General features: G+C 41.9%; 1 protein-coding gene across 1 annotated transcript in view; it reads left to right on the top strand.

Moving 5' to 3' along the window:
- The window catches only part of LOC124789429 (UDP-glucosyltransferase 2-like), a 52,544-nt gene that overhangs the window by 12,990 nt on the left and 18,182 nt on the right, over positions 1 to 21,372 (top strand). The window contains exons 3-5 of the mRNA XM_047256773.1: positions 3,316 to 3,497; positions 13,842 to 14,301; positions 17,274 to 17,493. Coding sequence (XP_047112729.1) covers positions 3,316 to 3,497; positions 13,842 to 14,301; positions 17,274 to 17,493 — 862 coding nt within the window. The remainder of the gene's footprint in view (positions 1 to 3,315; positions 3,498 to 13,841; positions 14,302 to 17,273; positions 17,494 to 21,372) is intronic.

Below are 21,372 nucleotides of genomic sequence, written 5' to 3'. Positions count from 1 at the left end.
GAAGTAGCATTTCTGCTTCAATATTTCCCGTACAGTCTTCCAAATGCTGTTACAGGATGTCATTGTCTTTTAATAAGTGTGCGTTACCACTGGTTCACAGACTTGGCGCTCGGTGCATCTTTGTGGAAAACCTTAATTAAATGTTGTGCTGCTGTAACAGACCGATGTGAATGAAAACGATTTCAGCGTCTGTCGCCATCTTCACTACTGCTGTACACAGGACTCTCGGCGATGTGGCTGGCGGGAATAACAGAACTGGTACAGGTCGAACGACATCGGCCAGTACTCACTGTTTTCCGGTCGCTTCTAGCTTGAGATCACAGGCACCGCTCGCTTATTGTGTCTGCTTCGACACAAAAGCAGATGCGACATCTGTAGCTGCCGATACCTAAAGAGCTACGTGGCACTAATATTTAAAAAAAATTACTCACAAGGGAACCTCCCCATCGCACCCCCCTGAGATTTAGTTATAAGTTGGCATAGTGGATAGGCCTTGAAAAACTGAACACAGATCAATCGAGAAAACAGGAAGAAGTTGTGTGTAACTATGACAAAAATAAGCAAAATATACAAACTGAGTAGTCCATGTTCAACATATGCAACATCAAGGATACTATGAACTCAGGAGCGCCGTGGTTCCGTGGTTAGCGTGAGCAATTGCGGAGCGAGAGGTCCGTGGTTCAAGTCTTCCCTCGAGTGAAAAGTTTAATTTTTTATTTTCAGACAATTATTATCTGTCCGTCCGTCCGATGCGAGGTCACTACGCCGTAGTATGGGGACGTTGTATGAAAACGTAAAAAAAACATATGTTTTGACAGGGAAAACTGTGCGACTGTGAAACTTCCTGTGGAGGAATCGGTTGAGCTATGACCTTGCGATCAAATGTTTTCGGTCCTTTCGTCTACTAATCGCACGGTTTTGCGGTGCGGTTGCAAAACACAGACACTAAACTTATTACAGTGAACAGAGACGTAAATGAACGAACGTACAAATCGTAACGTTGCGGAAATAAAGAAAGTAAAATTTTCATCCGAGGGAAGACTTGAACCTAGAATCTCTCGTTGCACAGCTGCTCACGCTAACCACGGGACCACAGCGCTCCTGAGCTCACATTGTACTTGACGTTGCCTATCTTGCACATGGACTACTCAATTTGTATATTTTGCTTACTTTTTTCATAGTTCCATACAACTTCTTCCTGTTTTCTCGATTGATCTGTGTTCAGTTTTTCAAGGCCTATCCACTGTGCCAACTTATAACTAAATCTGAGGGGGGTGCGATGGGGAGGTTCCCTTGTCAGTAGTATGTTACATCCACTAAACACGGTGATAAAGTTAACAGAGACCACAGAGCATTCGATATATGCCGCCATCACTTAATTTGTAGCGATTCAGTTACTACCATTGGGCACCAGGCCGATTGTTTTCTTACAGAGAGAGGGAGCGCGCGCGAGTAGAAACAAAGGGGTATACTGTACAACAAACCAAATTTGAAGTTATTGTTACTAAGAAGTTCCGCACCATTGTGTATCACAAAATATGATTGCAAAGCATTTGTGAATCTGCTTCGCTCACTTTTTAATAACCTAATAACGTATACTGAAGACCATCAAATGAATTAGCAGTTGTGAATAAGGACAACCATCAGCTGCAGAATGGAGTATTGACAGTGAAAGTTTGTGCCGGACCGGGACTAGAACCCGTATGTTCCGTTTATTGCAAGCGATTACCTTACCATAGGGCTATCCGAACACAACTACCAGCCAGACTCATACGTCGTCAACCATATGTCCATTGTACAGCTGATGGCTGTCCATATTCGTAGTTTCGAATTCATATGATGTATTTCGTAACGGCTGTGGTCGCTGCAATGCCTGTTCCTTTGGACGTGCATGACTGTCCAAAGGAACTTTGCATCGTAATCAGAATAACATAGGCACTGCAAATCATATTTATCTGCCGATATCGTTCAAGCAACTTTCAAGTACAAGTGTGACCTGTACGATATAATACATAATGGATGTACGCGTATAGGTCGTAGACGGATGCTGAACGACATATTCAAGTTTGGGTCTGGCCGTGATTCGTCCACGGATAGCCAAATGGTAAGGCGACCACTCGCGATAATGTGGAAATCCGGGTTCGCGGGCCAGTCTCTCATGCATTTTCATTGTCATCATTCCATTCTACAGCTGCTGGTTGTCCTTATTTGCAATTGCGAATACATTTATGTATTTCATAACGCCTCTTGTCACCGAAGCGCCTGTTCCTTTGGACAGCCAAACATATCCAAAGGAGTTTTGCATCGTAATCAGAATAACATAGGCACTGCAATATCGTATTTATCTGTCGATACCGGGCAAGGGACTTTCTAGTACGACGTTTGACCTGCACAGGAATGTACGTAAAAGATGTACGACTACAGGTCGTAGACGCATGGTTGATGACATATGGAAGTTTGGGTGTGGTTGTGAGGCGTGCACGGATAGCCAAACGGTGTCAGCACGGTAGCTCAGCGTGCTCGGTCAGAGGAGTAGCTGCCCTCTGCAATAAAAAACCTGAGTGAACCGATCAACAAAGACCTTAATCCTGGCTCGAGTCCGGGTCCGGCAGAAGTTTTCATTATCATCATTCCACTCTACAGCTGATGGTTGTCCCTATTCGCAATTGCGAAATCATTTGATGTCTTTTATAACGGCTGAGGTCGCCGCAGTGCCCTTGCATCGTAATCAGAATAAGACAGGCCCTGCAGTGTCGTAATATCGTATATTCCAGGCCGGTTTAAAGCCCAAGAGACTCAAGCCGCCACTTGGTGCGCCAAGCTGAGATTGCACCAGAGACGCCACAACTGTAAGATTTCTATACAGTAGTGGCTGCCATACAGTAGCTAGTAGCGATAACTGACGTAGGTGAAAGGTGCCAAATGACGATCGCTTGTGTGAAAAAATTTCTTCCAAGTGTCCATGCGCATATTGAGACCCTAAACACCGAACTTTTTCCCTTAATGGCAAGTAGGTACCTGCCAAAGATTATCGCTGTCCATCTTGTCTACGTGCAATGAAAGTTCATTAAGGGGGTAACATTTCTCATAGGTAACTTCGTCATCTGTGAAAAGCTTTCTTACAACTCGACAATGGCGCAAGGCAGACTCCACGAAAAAGTTTCATTATTACATACACATTAAATCAGTATACAGAATAGAGAGCTCTACATTAACCGCAATTATTAAACTTCTATAAAGGTAAGAAATTCAATAGCTTTTCTCTGAAGATATTATCAAGTACCCGTCATACATTATGATTATTTCTGCTTCCAGAAAAGCATTGCCAACTTCACAGAAATTGACATATCTGCCTCGTACAAGTATCTGAGAACAACCTCTGACTGGATGGCGATGGCCCATTGGACGGCGACCGACATGATACTTTCATGGAAGCGGCTAGGAGGTGGTATTTGTGAGGGCGACCTCAGCGCCCCGGAGATGCAGGAATTCATAAAGTACGTACCTGCTCTGTCTGTCTTCCTCTTTCTCAGTCTTCTGTTCTTCCTCTCTCCTCGGCGCCTCCTTCTTCTGCTTGTTCATTTGATAAATTCCGAGGCCAACAGTAGTAAACATACGTTCTGCCTGTTTAACTTTCAGTTTTTAATAGTGTGTTGTAATTTCATAAAACATACAAATTGAGTTTTTAACATGAAAAAGGAAAAAAAGTTACAAATTACTAAAAATTAAATTGCTCACTGAAGGTGATAAAAACTATTTGTTGTTTCATGAAACACAAAACTGACGAATGTTATGATGAGACCTAACCACGTTAGTTCACTACACTAAGTTGTAGGATGTTGTGAGGTCACCGCTGCTGCATCTCGACCGATACGAGTACAAATACAACCTTGCGAGGTGCGACGACTCGCCGCTGTTACGCATCTCTCTGTGCTGTCCGCTTCCGTAGCGTAGGGGTAATGCTACTGCCTATCACGCAGGGGGCCCGGGTTCGATTCCCGGCAGGGGAGTGGGTGTTGTGAGTCTTCACCCTCATCATTGACTCGCACGTCACCGAAGTGGCGTCACCCAAAAAGAACTTGCAGTGAGTCTTCACCCTCATCATTGACTCGCACGTCACCGAAGTGGCGTCACCCAAAAAGAACTTGCAATACGGCGGCCAAACTCCTCTGTACGGGGCCTCCCGGCCAACAATGCCATACGATCGTTTCATTTTCATCTCTCTGCGCTCAACAACGAGTGTTAAGGTTGCTTCCTTTTGAGAGCGTGCGCCAGAGCGGCAGTCGTTCATGCGTCTTCAGATGTGTCCGGTCGCGAACTCTCAATCGGAGAAAGCAAAGTAGTGTTGTGAAATTTGCGGTCCTGTGTAGGCAGATTGTTCTTGTTGTTGTTGTTGTTGTTGTGGTCTTCAGTCCAGAGACTGGTTTGATGCAGATCTCCATGCTACTCTATCCTGTGAGAGATTCTTCATCTCCCAGTACCTACTGCAACCTACGTCCTTCTGCATCTGCTTAGTGTATTCATCTCTTGGTCTCCCTCTACGATTTTTACCCTCCACGCTGCCCCCCAATACTAAATTGGTGATCCCTTGATGCCTCAGAATATGTCCTACCAACCGATCCCTTCTTCTGTGCCACAAACCTCTTCTCTCCAATTCTACTCAGTGCCTCCTCATTAGTTATGTGATCTACCCATCTAATCTTCAGCATTCTTCTGTAGCACCACATTTCGAAAGCTTCTATTCTCTTCTTTTATAAATTATTTATCGTCCACGTTTCACTACCATACATGGCTACACTCCATACAAATCCTGACACTTAAATCTATACTCGATGTTAACAAATTTCTCTTCTTCAGAAACGCTTTCCTTGCCATTGCCAGTCTACATTTGCTCTCCAAATAGCAAAACTCATTCACTACTTTAAGTGTCTCATTTCCTAATCTAATTCCCGCAGCACCACCCGATTTAAATCGACTACATTCCATTATTCTCGTTTTGCCTTTGTTGGTATTCAGGTAGATTACTGAACATTAATTGGCACGTAGGGAATGTCGTCCAAGGGGGAAGAATCCATGAAAGCTGAAGCTTTATTCGAATCTCATGGCATAATTTTGTTACTTTGATTCAGTAATATCTTTGTTAGCTGCCTCACGAATATAGTATGCGCGGTAATCTGTCACATTACGAGAATCAAAGCTCAGCAACCCAGCAGCAGCATGTGCCACTACTACCAACTCTTACAACGGCAACAATAAAGCAACCGTTATAATGGCTGAAGTTTTCATTATTTACAACAGTAAAATTAAAATTACACCAACAAAAACACATGGTCGATCAAGAATAGAAGTATTGGCAACTCCCAGCAGATCACTAAATAGTACTGCACAGCGACAATGAGAGGGGCGATTAGCAACGAAGTGAGGTAATGCGACAGGATCGCGCAGTCTCAGGCACCTTGCCACAGTTCGCGAGGCTCTCCCTGTCGGATGTTCGAATACTCCCTCGGGCATGGATGTGTGTGTTGTCCTTAGCGTAAGTTAGTTTAAGTTGGATTAACTAGTGCGTAAGCCTAGGGACCGAGACCTCAGCAGTTTGGTCCCACAGGAATTTACCACAAATTCGCGGCAGGATCCTTACAATGAGCGCTGAGAAAGGGTAAATTGGGAGTAGGAGGGTTAAGTGCTGTTGTGAGGGCTGCGTCTGTAACGTAGTTGCTGGGCTGATATATGGGGAATGCGTGATGTGGGACAATGAATGGTACGAGGCATTGGATCTGGTTTATGCGTGACTATGGTGGAGGCTGGACCATGGTTACGGAAGGGACAGATAAGGATGCAATGGAAGTGGAGCAGGGAATCCAAATATAAGAAATGATGGATTGTGAGGTAGCCCTAACTGGAAATAAAATTATTAGGTCGGATTTCGTCGTATGGGACAGGGAGATTGTGGAATCTACGTAGGGAGAGGATTTAAAGAATATATAGTTGTAGGGTCGGCTGGATGTGAATTTTCTGGTTCAGTGGCATGCCGTGATTGGTAACTAGGAGCGAAATGATATGGTATTTGAGTAACACTTCTGCAGAGCTACGTTTTGTATTCCAATCTATTTCTTTATCTTTGCACCTAGATCCACCAACGTACCGTTCCTGGAAGTATACTGTACACAAGACGGAGCATATGTGCATAAAATACGTTTTCGTCGGAGGTTTTTGAACGCTCAAACTTCTATACTTTAAATTTTTACAAAATGGTCCAAACTTCGCACGAAAGTAGATCAATGGATAAAGTCAAAACGAAAATATTAATACCCAATAAACTCTATCCGTTGTCGGCATACCTTGGTTTAAAGTCGGGCTAAATGTAGCATATAAAATTCGTTCTCACGTGAACTGAGTGCGCGGAAACGGTTCATTTTGACACATTCCCGTTTTTTTACGATTTACCCTACTTCCCCAGCGCAGTGAGGTCCCTTGCCTGCAAGCTGTTGGCACACCTGCATCTTGTAATTTGTAGGCTAAGGTCCCTGACACTGTGCCCAAAATGCAGAAGATTCGCCAGCCATAGTAACCAATATATAATATCACATGGCTGAGGAGCACACATGTAATAGTTAGAAAAGGTTTTCTGGGGATAGATTTATTCCTGTGTGGTATGTGGTAGAGGGGTTTGATTTCTTCCCTGAGGAGACTATTTCTCCCACAAACCGACCTCTGTTAGGCCGGTATTACACTATCAAATTTCTTTGTCAAAGATTTGATCAAAGATGTGATCCAATATGCCGTCCAATATATTTGACAAAGATCTTTGACATAGCGCTACAAGGGGTATTACACTGTCATCAAATTTTTCGTCAAAGTTCAAGATGGCTGACAACAACTTGTTATTAACCGCAACAGTTCTACGTACTCCAATTGCATTGTGTGCACATGCGGAAAAGAAGTGGGTGGAAAAAATGGAACCACACATACGAGGTTGACAGTCTTAAAAGTCCTGGGATTACAACTTGATAATAAATTCAGTTGGGAGGAGCACACCACAGAACTGCCGAAAGGCCTTAACAAATCTGTATTTGCAATTCGAGTGTTAGCAGACATAGGCAACATAAAAATGAAAAAGCTTGCATACTTTCATTCCATAATGTCACATGGGATAATATTTTGGGGTAAATCTTGAAGTCAAACAAAAGTTTTCAAGGTCGAAAAGCGTGTAATACGTATTATTTGTGGAGTAAATTCACGGACCTCCTGCAGAAACCTCTTCAAAGAACTGGGTATACTAACTACTGCCTCTCAGTATATTTACTTCTTAATGAAATTTGTCGTAAATAATATATCTCTTTTTCCAACAAACAACTCAGTTCATGCATACAATACCAGGAACAAAAATGATCTGCACTAGGACTTAAAAGCATTTACTTTAGTTCAAAAAGGGGTCCACTACTCAGGAACACTCATCTTCAATAATTTGCCAGGAAACATAAAAAAGTTAGTTAGAAATAAAGATCAGTTTAAAAGGAGCCTGAAAGACTTGCTACTGGCCAACTCCTCCTACTCCATTGGCGATATTTTTAATAGAAACAAATGATGTATTGTATTTATTCATACTATTAGTATTGTTATTTCAGCTTTAAAAAAATCGACATGTTCCACATCCACGAGGATCTCCTCAGCACGGATCTATGGAACAAAAAACTAATGTAATCTGGGTGAAGCTGTGGATTTTACGACGATACGATAAAAGCATTCAACAAAACTTGTTACGTGAGCTTACAGTGGAAGACGTCAACTCGTACATCAATTACTTAAGAATGGATGAGCATACATTTCTGTATGTGCTCAATGAAGTGTATCCTCATATCACAAAGCACAATATTCACTTAAGAACTGCTACATCTTCAGAAGACAGGCTCACTATAACACTCCGATTCCTTGCTGCAGGAGAGGGTTATGTTAGGTTAGGTTAGGTTAGGTCTCCAATCTTCTTAATGTATTTTTGTATTCAGGGTGCCTCACGTTGTAAAGCGCCTCATCAGCTTCAGACATCTCTATTAATTTTGTAGTTGTCGGCACACACCAATTGTATTTACCGACAATGGTTATAAAAACACTACAGACGACAGAACGCTGCAGCGATGCTAGCGCTCCATGTGGTAACATGTCACATTGCAGTGAACAGAAGACAAGCGGTTTCTTTGATCAAATATACAGCGAGGCCCTAGATTTGATCAAATATTGGACGACATTTGACAAAGTCCCTATTACACTATCAAAAATCTTTGACAAAGATATTGGACAAAGAAATTTGATAGTGTAATACCGGCCTTACATGCTTGACCGAGCGAAGTGGCGCGTCCGGTCATCCTGATTTAGGTTTTCGTGATTTCCTTAAATCTCCCCAGGCCAATGACAGAAAAGTTCCTTTGAAAGCGCACGGCAAATTTCATTTCCCGTCCTTGTGCTCCGTCTCTAATGGCCTCGATATCGACGGGACGTTAGCCCATAATCTTTCTTCCTTATGATGCATGTACAGCGAGGGGTGTAACAACAAATAGACACAAATGTATTTCCTTCTAGTGAGTAGGATGCATCTACAATAGGAAGTATCCGAGAGCAGGTAGTATCCCAGAATGGGGATGCATGCGTCCTAAACTCTAATAACATGTTGTGTCATCAGCGGAGTGTGCACTGATATGAAACTCCCTGGCAAATGAAAACTGTGTCCCAGATCGAGGCTCGAACTCGAGATCTTTGCCTTTCGCAGACAAGTGCTCTAGCAACTGAGCTCCTGTTTGGAAGGTAGGAGACGTGGTACTGGAGGAAGCAAAACTTAGAGAATGGGTCGTGCTTGGATAGCTCAGTTGGTAGAGCACTTGTCTGGGAAAGGCAGAGGTCCGGACTTCGAGTCTCGGTCTGGCCCACAGTTTTAATCCGCCAGGAAGTTCCGTGTTGTGTCATATTGCACAACATTAGAAATATCACGCTGGATAACATGATGGCATGTGTCATGTTATAGGAGATGACATCATGTATTACGTTTCTTTACATTCCCTTCTTTTACATCACTATCTCTTTCGTGCTATGATAGGAGCATTTTTCATTCTGGTACAAATTTATATGTAAATGTACTTACATTTTATAAAAGAATAATATGCATTCTAACAGTTACTCTCTGTCCGAAGCCCTCTTAACAAGCAGAGGTCCCCAGTGTTGGGATCGACTTTTTGAAACCAAATATACAATTATGGAGGTTAAGATCCCAGGTAACTTGTTAGAACATAGTGTAAATGGCTCTTATTATTAAATATCATCTGCCCACTATTCATTTTCTTTTTCTCTGCTTTTAGCCAAAACTTGCGTATGTAGTCTCTCAATTGATATTGTTACTGATACATAACACATTTATAAATATATACACATCTATTTTGTTTTATCATTACTGAATTATTATTATTATTATTATTATTAACATTATTATTATGCTGAGACGCAGAACTGTAATCAATCAAAACATGTAACAACTTTAAAAAATGTTAAATACACGACCTGTTATGTAAACAGACTGAGTATGTCTGAAGGAAGCAATAAATAAATATACAGGGTGGTCCATTGATAGTGACCGGGCCAAATATCTCACGAAATAAGCATCAAACGAAAAAATTACAAAGAACGAAACTCGTCTAGCTTGAAGGGGGAAACCAGATGGCGCTATGGTTGGCCCTTTTTTTTTAAAAATAGGGACCCCATTTTTATTACATATTCGTGTAGTACGTAAAGAAATATGAATGTTTTAGTTGGACCACTTTTTTCGCTTCATGATAGATGGCGCTGTAATAGTCACAAACGTATAAGTACGTGGTATCATGTAAATTCCGCCAGTGCGGACGGTATTTGCTTCGTTATACATTACCCATGTTAAAATGGACCGTTTACCAACTGCGGAAAAGGTCGATATCGTGTTGATGTATGGCTATTGTGATCAAAATGCCCAACAAGCGTGTGCTATGTATGCTGCTCGGAATCCTGGACGACATCATCCAAGTGTCCGGACCGTTCGCCGGATAGTTACGTTATTTAAGGAAACAGGAAGTGTTCAGCCACATGTGAAACGTCAATCACGAACTGCAACAAATGATGATGCGCAAGTAGGTGTTTTAGCTGCTGCCGCGGCTAATCCGCACATCAGTAGCAGACAAATTGCGCGAGAATCGGGAATCTCAAAAACGTCGGTGTTGAGAATGCCACATCAACATCGATTGCACCCGTACCATATTCCTATGCACCAGGAATTGTATGGCGACAACTTTACACGTCGTGTACAGTTCCACCACTGGGCACAAGAGAAATTACGGGACGATTTTTTGCACGTGTTCTATTTAGCGACGAAGCGTCATTCGCCAACAGCAGTAACGTAAACCGGCATATTATGCACTATTGGGCAACGGAAAATCCACGATGGCTGCGACAAGAGGAACATCAGCGACCTTGGCGGGTTAATGTATGGTGCGGCATTATGGGAGGAAGGATAATTGGCCCCCATTTTATCGATGGCAGTCTAAATGGTGCAATGTATGCTGATTCCCTACGTAATGTTCTACCCATGTTACTACAAGATGTTTCACTGCATGACAGAAACGCGATGTACTTCCAACATGATGGATGTCCGGCATATAGCTCACGTGCTGTTGAAGCGGTATTGAATAGCATATTTCATGACAGGTGCATTGGTCGTCGAAGCACCATATCATGGCCTACACGTTCACAGGATCTGGGGAATGTTGAAGGATATTTGCTACCGTGATCCATCGACAACGCCTGACAACGTGCGTCAATGCATGTGCGAACATTACGGAAGGCGAACCACTCGCTGTTGAGAGGAATGTCGTTACACATATTGCCAAATGCATTGAGGTTGACGGACATCATTTTGAGCTTTTATTGCATTAATGCGGTATTTACAGGTAATCACGCTGTAACAGCATGCATTCTGAGAAATGATAAGTTCACAAAGGTACATGTATCACATTGGAACAACCGAAATAAAATGTTCAAACGTACCTACGTTCTGTATTTTAATGTAAAAACCTACCTGGTACCAATTGCTCGTCTAAAATTGTGAGCCATATGTTTTTAACTCTTACAGCGGCATCTATCACAAAACGAAAAAAGTGGTCCAACTGAAACATTCATATCTCTTTACGTACTACACGAATATGTAATAAAAAATTGGGGTTCCTATTTTAAAAAACGCAGTTGATATCCGTTTGGCCTGTGGCAGCGCCATCTAGCGGGCCAACCATAGCGCCATCTGGTTTCCTCCTTCAAGCTAGACAAGTTTCATCTTTGTAGTTTTTTAGTTTGACGCTTATTTCGTGAGATATTTGGCCCGGTCATGATCAATGGACCACCCTGTATATATATTATAAAATGGGTGTATGTGTATATGTGTGTGAATATATGTTCCGCATCTTATCCTAAACCTCCACTCCGATTTCAACCAAACATTGTACACGCACTCTTTGTTGTCAGACAGCAGTCACTGTTTGCGTAAGAACCCCCTCCCCATTTTAATTCCGACGATATGACGTCATAAACAATGAGATGCGTGAAAAACTGTCGCATTGTGCAAGACTTTTAAATTTATTACTTCTTTGCTACTAACTCAATTCGCAACATATTTCGCATATAGTATCCAGATATGCCGCTGAATGTACCTATCATTACGCGGCACGTAGTTAAAGAGATATGGCATCGTAAACACTGACTTGCGTAAAAAAATGCCGCATCATGCACAAAGGTTTAATACACTTATTCATTACTATTAAGACACTACCAAGTCGACTCCACTTAGGATATCCCTCACACCTAGCAGCGCTTTTGACAACTTTCATCTGTAGAGCGCAAACGGCTGCAGGCGAAAACAACGGCCTTCTACAGAGCTGTGAAGAGGCGTTCCCACAGAGACGTTTAAAAAATCTCGTTTAAGGAGCGCGAAAGACCTGTACTTAAAAATTTGTACATTATGCACATTTATTTGTGCGACGAATACATACCCAGGCAAGGCAGGGTTCGTGACCTCGTTGAAAATAAAATAGTAAAATAGACAATGAACTTGTGAAAGAAGTTGATGCGTTTTTGTATTTAGGACAGTTGAAGACAACGGAATGGTAGAAGGGAAAGAAACAAACAAAATGGTAAAACATGACTTGGAGTGATTTTAGTAAACTGATTACAGCTTAAAAATTCTACTTCTTCATCTACATTCACATGATTATTCTGCAGTTCACACTTACTTGACTGGCAGAGAGGGTTCATCGCACCACCATCAGACTATTTCTCTACCGTTCCTCTCTCGAAAAGCGCGCAGGAAAAACGAACACTTAAATCTTTTCGACCGAGCTCTGATTTCATTTTATTAGAATCATCAACTCACATACTTTTCATTGGATGTATAAAGGCATAAATAAAACTGTGACTAACCCATTCGATTTATGTCCATGAGCGCTTTGACACGTTGCGTCGATCTCCTATTTGCATTAATTACTACAAATGTTATATTGTTAGCGCAGAAGCCATTACAGATTACTTCTCCACTCATTAAGTAATTAAATACTTCACTTCCACAGTCATCTATACGTACATCATACCAATCGTCTCCTTGCGATTTCTAATTTGGTGTGTCATACTGTGATGTACGTTTAATGGTTTACGATCTAAGTGCGCATATGTGTATTGCGATGAACTGTCTTTGTACAATCTAGTATCAAGTCTCGTGACGTCACTTCCAAACGATGGAAACCTGACACGAGCATGTGGGATGGTCCGCTGCTACCGATTCATCGTGACACCAAGACGCTCAAAGCAAAACAAGCCATCTCGGAGCTCTTTTTAGTCTGTCGTGTCACAAGGACAGAAACAAAGAGGAAGCTATTCTTCTGTTCCTTAAACTAAGTGTTCTGGCCTTGTACACTTACGAAATGACTTTTAGTTTTTAATTATGTACACTCAATCGTATCATCTGTCCCTACATGCTAATTATACTACTGCAGCACGTAAATCAAAGGTTAAAAAGTTTAACTAAATATCTGGAACATTATAAATGAAAGTTCCCATCTGTTATTAATCTGCCTCTGCCGGCCGGTGTGGCCGTGCGGTTCTAGGCGCTTTAGTCTGGAACCGCGTGACCGCTACTGTCGCAGGTTCGAATCCTGCCTCGGGCATGGATGTGTGTGATGTCCTTAGGTTAGTTAAGTTTAAGTAGTTCTAAGTTCTAGGGGGCTGATGACCACAGATGTTAAGTCCCATAGTGCTCAGAGCCATTTGAACCATTAATCTGCCTCTGACGCAATAGCAAAGCAGCAGCAGTAGCCAGACGTGTCCTTTCGAAAGTGTTGACCAGAGAAAGAGAGGGTGAAGTATAATACCAGCTAACTGTAACAGTTGAACGAAATGTTGCAGCAAAAGTGTGGGCATTAAACAATGAATGAAATAAAATCCCTCTATCATGCTTATTTGAAATGCAACGTCCCGGTCGAATTAGTGGGAGGTGAATGGACATCACAAAAACCGTCGACGCGTTACAGGGCAGTTAGAAAACAGGCATTAGAAATGATTGGTCTATATCAGGGTAACATTTTGTTCTGTCTAATCTGTAGGTATTTATGAAATGACTTTCTGTCCAATCTGCAGATACTCATGAAGTCACTGTCATTATTTTTCTTCTTTTATCTTGATGGAAGTTTTGCTGTATGTCGTAAGCCGCATGTTGCACCATTTATATTAATCAAATTATTTATCAAGAACTTGAGGTAGCGATAGCACACTAATACACAGATTTGTTACAGGTCTGCTCCAAAATTCGACCTGGTCATTTTGGAACGATTGCTGACGCCGTGCTTCTACGGTCTGATTCACAAAGTGGGTTCTCCACCTCTCGTCGGATACGTTACCGTAAGCGCAACTATCCCCAGCCTCTGGATTGATGGAAACCCAAGTAATCCTGCTTACCTTCCAGATTTTCTGGTCGGCTATTCACACCGCATGTCATTCTGGGAGAGACTTTACATGACATATGTATGGCTCTGCACAAATTATTACTACGCCTATGTAATGATGCCGAACCAAGAAGAAATCCAGAGAAAATATTTCGGATCTGACATTCCATCAGTTCATGAAACTGAAAAGAATTTCAGTTTGATGCTTATAAACAACCATTTCAGTATAAACTACCCTCGACCGAACCTGCCAAACATGATAGAACTGACTGGACTGCATGTGGAACCCAACCCACCGCCTCTGCCTAAGGTAACTACGCTTGCTTCTGTCGTTACAGTAGTATACACCACCTTGATATCACCTGAATTGTCAAAATAACAAAATTATCACAAGTGTAAAGCGCACTATACACATAAATATATAATTTTAGAAGACTATCACACTAACAATATTACATAGGTTCCTAAAAACATAGCAGTAGTATACACCACCTTGATATCACCTGAATTGTCAAAATAACAAAATTATCACAAGTGTAAAGCGCATTATACACATAAATATATAATTTTAGAAGACTACCACACTAACAATATTACATAGGTTCCTAAAAACATAGCACAATCGACGAACTGCCATAGCTCATCAAAAGCAATTAGAAATTCAGAAGAGCAAAGTAGGGCGTACGACTTTCTCCAGTAAATGTAGTTATGGAAACAAGATATATAACACAAAGAGTTTAGTAACGAAACTAAAAAGCAAGAAGGAAGGTAGGAAGATTAGCATCTAATGAGCAGTCGACGTTGGGGTCATTACGATGGAACACAAGCTCGAATTGAGGCAAAGGGCGAACTGACGAAGGATGTCGGCAGTGCACTTTTTATAGTAAGCACCCTGGCATTCGCCTCAAACGATCTATAGAAACCATAGGATCTGGATCCTAATTCGAACCTCCATCCACCATAATGCGAGTCCAGTGTCTTAAACTTGGCACCACCTCGTTCAGTAACTGGAAAAATCACTTCCGCAAATAGAAAAGTTTGCATAAGGGATATGCGTACCACTGTCACATGTAGTCAATAACAATTGTCATTCTTTCTATGGCGAGGTTCATGAGCTCTAATGCTAGTTAATCCCAAACCGCTACGAGGACTGTACGCAGATCTTGAAGAGCCCTCAGTGACATGTGATGGACTAAAATTCGACTCCCATACATTCTCTGCAAGATTCATATTAGGTGACCTGATTCTCGAGCCTTGCGAGAATTTCACACGACGGAGAAGCAACATCCAAATAGGCACTACCGTTGCTATATAGAGAGTTCTGGATCCTTGCCACTCTGAGAAAACGCGGACGTCATTGTATTACTTCCTATCATTTCCTCTGAACTCCGTCCACCATCAGGCTCTGTAAGTTCGTCTACTGTGGTGCCTCCCCAAACGCTTGGCCTCAGCGCCATCCAATCGATTCATTCCCAGGCTCTACTTGTTATTAATCGTCAAATATATCGATAATCATTCTGAAAACTGAAGTCTGAATCAATTGCAAAAAGCACACTTCTTCGCTTAATCATACTTTATGATGAATAGGATCGTTTCTATACTTTGGCATGCGGACACACACCACTGGATGTCTGGCACATGGATCAACTGCTCTGAACTTCTGGTGGATAATAAGTTTCTTTAATTTACGTCTATGGTCACAATCTTTTTTTGTTTAACAGATTACCGGTTTCGACCTTCAATGACCATCATCAGATCCGTTTCATAAAAACAAAGTCCTAATGTACTGCAGCCATAGTGGAATCGTCAAATGTTAAATGCGGAATCAGCATCAGCATCGTCAAATACATATAAATCACATCACATGCACGAGTCATGTTGTCAGTAAAGTAGTTTTACTGACAACATGACTCGTGCATGTGATGTTATTTATATGTATTTGCCGATGCTGGTGCTGATTCCGCATTTGACGATTCCACTATGGCTGCAGTACATTAGGACTTTGTTTGTATGAAACAGATCTGATGATGGTCATTAAAGACCGAAACCGGTAATCTGTTAAACAAAAAAAGATTGTGACCATAGACGTAAATTAAAGAAACTTATTACATATACGGGTCACTGTGTTTTTCGCGACGATGTCCCAGCTTGTGATTCTGGTGGATAGTTTCTAAGAAAACTGAAACTTCTGAAGCAGCTGTATGCCATACATTCGTCTTTGGATTCCGTTGTGTACGTCAGGCCAGATGTAGATGACTGTTGTACAGTGTTACTCTCCATCGAACGCTGTTAAATGTGTGATCTGTGCCTAATCAGATACGAGGACCATAAAACGCCAGAAGGGACCAAAAGACCACTTTGTGTCTTTTGCAGCAAACAGTGACATGAGACTAAGCTCTGGTGGGGCATAGCGAGAGAGCGCAGTGGTTAAGACGCTGGAATTGCATTCAGGTGGAACATGGTTCGACGCCACATTCGGCCATCTAGATTTAGAAATGATGTGATGTGATATGATATGAATCGCTTAAGGTGAATTTTTGGAAGGTCACCCTCAAAACAAAACTGCCAACGTCCTTTCTGACCCATTTCAAACCCGATTTTGTTCTGTGTCTGGAATGACCTGATGGTTTACGGTATGTTAGGTCCTAATCTTAGTTACGTGCATAACCAAAGCAGATATTATATTGGTTAACATTTTTGGAATACAGTGATCAATAGATTATTATATTTTAACTAAGGTTCAGTCTTGATCACAACGCTTATGTCTCAATAACATAGGTGACCGGTTTCGGTTATATTTATATAACCATCTTCAGACCCATGGCTTCCTTGGAGGATGGTGGGCGGAGCTCTTCTCCGTAGCAGCTGAGGAGAGCTCCGCCCACCATCCTCCAAGGAAGCCATGGGTCTGAAGATGGTTATATAAATATAACCGAAACCGGTCACCTATGTTATTGAGACATAAGCGTTGTGATCAAGACTGAACTTTAGTTAAAATGTAAAGCAGACACTACTTTTTTAATATACAGATGTCACATTTCCATTTCGTGGATAAATCTGGACTGTTCATTACAGTGAATATTTCTCTTTCACTTCTTACTCTTTACGACTGGTCACTAATGGAACTATGTATTTTCATGGCTGTATTTGCATGTAGGAAAGGGTGTTGAGAACGTATCTTTCATGAGAATTTATGGCGCGTCTGCTTTGCAACTGCCTCGATAATACATAAAAATCGGCTATTTTAGGTGTTTACAATTCAGTTTTTAATTTCACGAACAGGACATACAAGACTGGCTGGATGGAGCAGAAAACGGCGCCGTTTACTTCAGTCTGGGTTCTACTCTGCAAGCGAGTATGATGCCTGAAGATAAGAGGCTGGCGTTTCTCGAGGGTTTTAAGAAAATCCCACAGAGGGTGCTGTGGAAGTGGGAGAAGGACATGGACGACCTGCCGCCCAACGTCAAAGTCTCAAAGTGGCTGCCGCAGCAGTCTGTACTGGGTATGACACAGCTAGTGCATCACATCACAAATACCGTGGCTTATTCGTATGTCTGTTTCCAACATTTGTCTGCCTCATTTACTGAAAATTAATTGGATTTGCAAGAATCATATGGAAACCTCGCCGACCGGAGTGGCCGAGCGGTTCTAGGCGCTACAGTCTGGAACCGCGCGACCGCTGCGGTCGCAGGTTCGAATCCTGCCTCGGTCATGGATGTGTGTGATGTCCTTAGATTAGTTAGGTTTAAATAGTTCTAAGTTCTAGGGGACTGATGACCTCAGCAGTTAAGTCCCATAGTGCTCAGAGCCATTTGAACCATTTATGGAAACCTCCTGCAGACCTAGATAGCAGAAACTACCTTGTCTATTTTTTGCACTGCATTACTACTGCCAGGTGGTGCAGCTCTTTGTTTTTCGAAATAACAGTCTCGCACGCTTATCACGAAAAAAGTTTTCATCGGCTGTATTTGTTTGTGTGGAGAAGATGATTGACTTGTATTCGAGCCATGACTTCCGCTAAATCCATAATGTCGCCATATTGTCTCATGGTGTGAGTACATACGCCATTTCACACTGAAACCCGTCTGTAGAATCAGAATGTTAAGCTGGACAGTCACTTTGACATTAATCGAGAGAAAGAGTCTACATGCCAACACTGGGTTTCATCTATTCCTTGTCCTTCGTTACATGCTCATTTATAACAGAGCGAACAGAACACTCTATAAATGCAGGAAGAGAGTATAGCCATGAGTGCTCTAAAAAGAGCACAAGGCGATCCGTGGGAAAGTGCAGTGGGAAGTGATCGACAGACTGTTGTGCCGGCCGCGGTGGTCTCGCGGTTCTAGGCGCTCAGTCCGCAACCGCGCGCCTGCTACGGTCGCAGGTTCGAATCCTGCCTCGGGCATGGATGTGTGTGATGTCCTTAGGTTAGTTAAGTTTAAGTAGTTCTAAGTTCTGGGGGACTGATGACCACAGATGTTAAGTCCCATAGTGCTCAGAGCCATTTGAACCATTTGACAGACTGTTGTAACAGATTATGCTTATCCATTACGGATATTTTAGAACCGTGAGTGTATATTGAATGTAAATAAGTTATACAGAACTGCAACCAGTCACTTTTTTGAATAATTATGTTTTATTCCATGAACCGGTTTTCGAACCTTTTCAGGTTTATCTTCAGATGGTTTCAGGAAGTTACATCATTACTGATAGTAGCATAATGCTGGGTGCTGGCTCTATGGCAGAAAGATGGGTCACACTTTAATGTATCGCCATTATCTGTCGATATGGACGTAAATTCAGTTTTTACTTACTGCGACAGTATAGGCCAAACACGATAATTACTATTATAAAAAAAAATGCTATAAACTGCCTGTAATATACAATTAGAAATAAGATATCAGATCACCTGAAGTTTGTTCTTGTAGTAATTTATTTATTTATTTTATCTTGTGCTCTCATGTTATCGCCATTATTATTAAAATACTTGCCCTTATATCGACTTTAATACATGTAAAGAACAACAAATTACATCTCTGTACAAAGTAGGCCTATGCCATATCTTTCTGTCAAGATCTTTGTTACAAGCAACAGTTGTAAAGCGCATGCTGGATTCTGGAAAAGTCTCGCTGTCAAAGTGTAAATTAATATAGTTTGTGTGGAAGTGTGTGTACTGATATAACTACTTGACATCAAAATGGAGGCAGACAGATGGACACTAACCGAAAAAAGCCGCCTATACTGTCGCAGTAAGTAAAAGCTGAATTTACATCCATATCGACAGATAAGCTATAGTCATGGCGATACATTAAAGTGTGACCCATCTTTCTGCCATAGAGCCAGCACCCAGTATTATGCCACTACCAGTAATGATGTAACTTCCTGAACCCATCTGAAGATGAACCTGAAAAGGTTCGAAAACCGGTTCATGGAATATAACATAATTATTCAAAAAAGTGACTGGTTGTAGTTCCGTATAACTTATTTACAAACTGTTGTAATCCTATTTGACAGATTTTCAGTCGTTAGTCTTGTGACTTTCTCGCGACCTATGTCCTCATTTATTTGCTGGATTATTCTAGTCTCTGTCTTCCCCTACAGTTTTTACCCTTTACAGCTCCTACTAGTACCATGGAAGTTATACCCTGGTGTCTTAACAGGTGTCCTGTCATCTGTTACTTCCTCTTGTCAGCGTTTTCCATATATTCATTTCCTCGCCGATTCTGCGGAGAACCTTGTCATTCCTTACATTATCAGTCCACCTAATTTTCAACATTCTTCTGTAGAACTACATCTCAAACGCTTCGATTCTCAGTGCCCGTATCCAGCGTAATGGTGCTTCTGAGGTACCACCTCCATGCCGATCCGGCTAGCTGCGCGATCTAACTCGCTGTTTCCCGAGTAGGAAGGTGTGCCGGTCCTCGGCACGAATCTAGCACCCAAACATTTGGGTTTACACTCGTCTGGTATGAGACGTTCCCCGGGGGGGGGGGGGGGGGGGGGGGGGGGATGGGGGGCTCCAATGGGGGCCGAACCGCACAATAACCCTGGGTTCCATGTGGGGCGGCGGTGGGGTGGGTGGACTGCTATGGCCTGTTGTGAGGTTGTGTACCACTGAGTGGTTTCTAGGTGCCCAGTTTGATACATACGTACACGTATACCAACTCCATATTCCTCAAGGACATCGGTCGGCCTAGTAGTGTTCACACCGACGCGATGAATTGCTTATGGGTAGTAATCACTTGTGTGCGGGTGTACGTTATACAGATTGTCATACGAAAGGCAGCTGGTGAGTCGCCTGTGGTCAGCTTCACGATGGCTCCAGACAAATGGCAGAACAACCACGTACAACTAAACAAACAGTGAGAAACAGTGGGAGAATACTCCCAGTCGCGTATGGGAAGCAAAATTAAATAAATCAGAGGGAGTTTCGGAATGGGGCTATCTGAGAACTGCAGTGGTGCAAATAAGCCACTGATACATAAAACATAACTGTGTATAACACAGTGTGGCAGTCGTTCGAGACTTAAATAGTTAAATGACCATATAGTCAGGTGTAGACCTAATCTCATTATGTTACACTGAAATAACTTACGCCTCTTAGCTAACATTCATTAACTGCGTGTGTCCTACTCTGAGATGCAAAAACAATAAATTTAAATTTACTGTGAAGTCAAAACCAATAAAGCTGTACTCATATACGCGTGCTCGATCTGTGCCTTTACTCAAACATGCAAGAACGAGGATCAAGAAAATTAAACATACATCATTCTCTGCCATTAGATACAACTACCACAGGTATTAGTACAAATGTTGTTGAAAAATACGTGTCAATGAGCCTAAAAGTGCACTCAGTTGCTCGAAATGCACTGAGATGCCCAGTCCATGCAATCCGTGTGATATTGTAAAGAAACCAGCCCCAAATACGCGTACACCGGCTGTCAGATTCGAATATAGTGTGGTCTGCGGTTCACAGCAATCACAACAAGGCTTTGCAAATATGGTCACTTCAGAAAGTTACATGATAATTAAATTAGTAACCAGAAACCAAGAAACATGGCAAACGCGTTGAATGAATGGGAACGTATATGACTACTATCTTAAAAATAAACAGAAAAAATGTAGGATGTGTAGCAAACATTACATTTAACTACAAGTTGTAGAAGATCGACAAGTTACAACACTACAGTTGGAACAGCATTTTGATTTAAAGAAAAAACATTTCACAACTTTTATAATTGAAAGTCTGATCGTATTTATTAGTCTGTTTCAGAAATACCTTCTTTGGTTGCACCTCACCTCATTGCAGGATCCCGAGATAATGTGGTGATGATTACGCGCGATGTTAATATTTGACGATTCTGCGTTGAAAATATGTCCA

Source organism: Schistocerca piceifrons, chromosome 3, assembly GCF_021461385.2.
Source record: "Schistocerca piceifrons isolate TAMUIC-IGC-003096 chromosome 3, iqSchPice1.1, whole genome shotgun sequence".
Classification (NCBI taxonomy): Eukaryota; Metazoa; Arthropoda; class Insecta; order Orthoptera; family Acrididae; genus Schistocerca; species Schistocerca piceifrons.
Note: the sequence above shows the minus strand (reverse complement) of the source record. Positions and strands in the feature narration are given on the sequence as shown.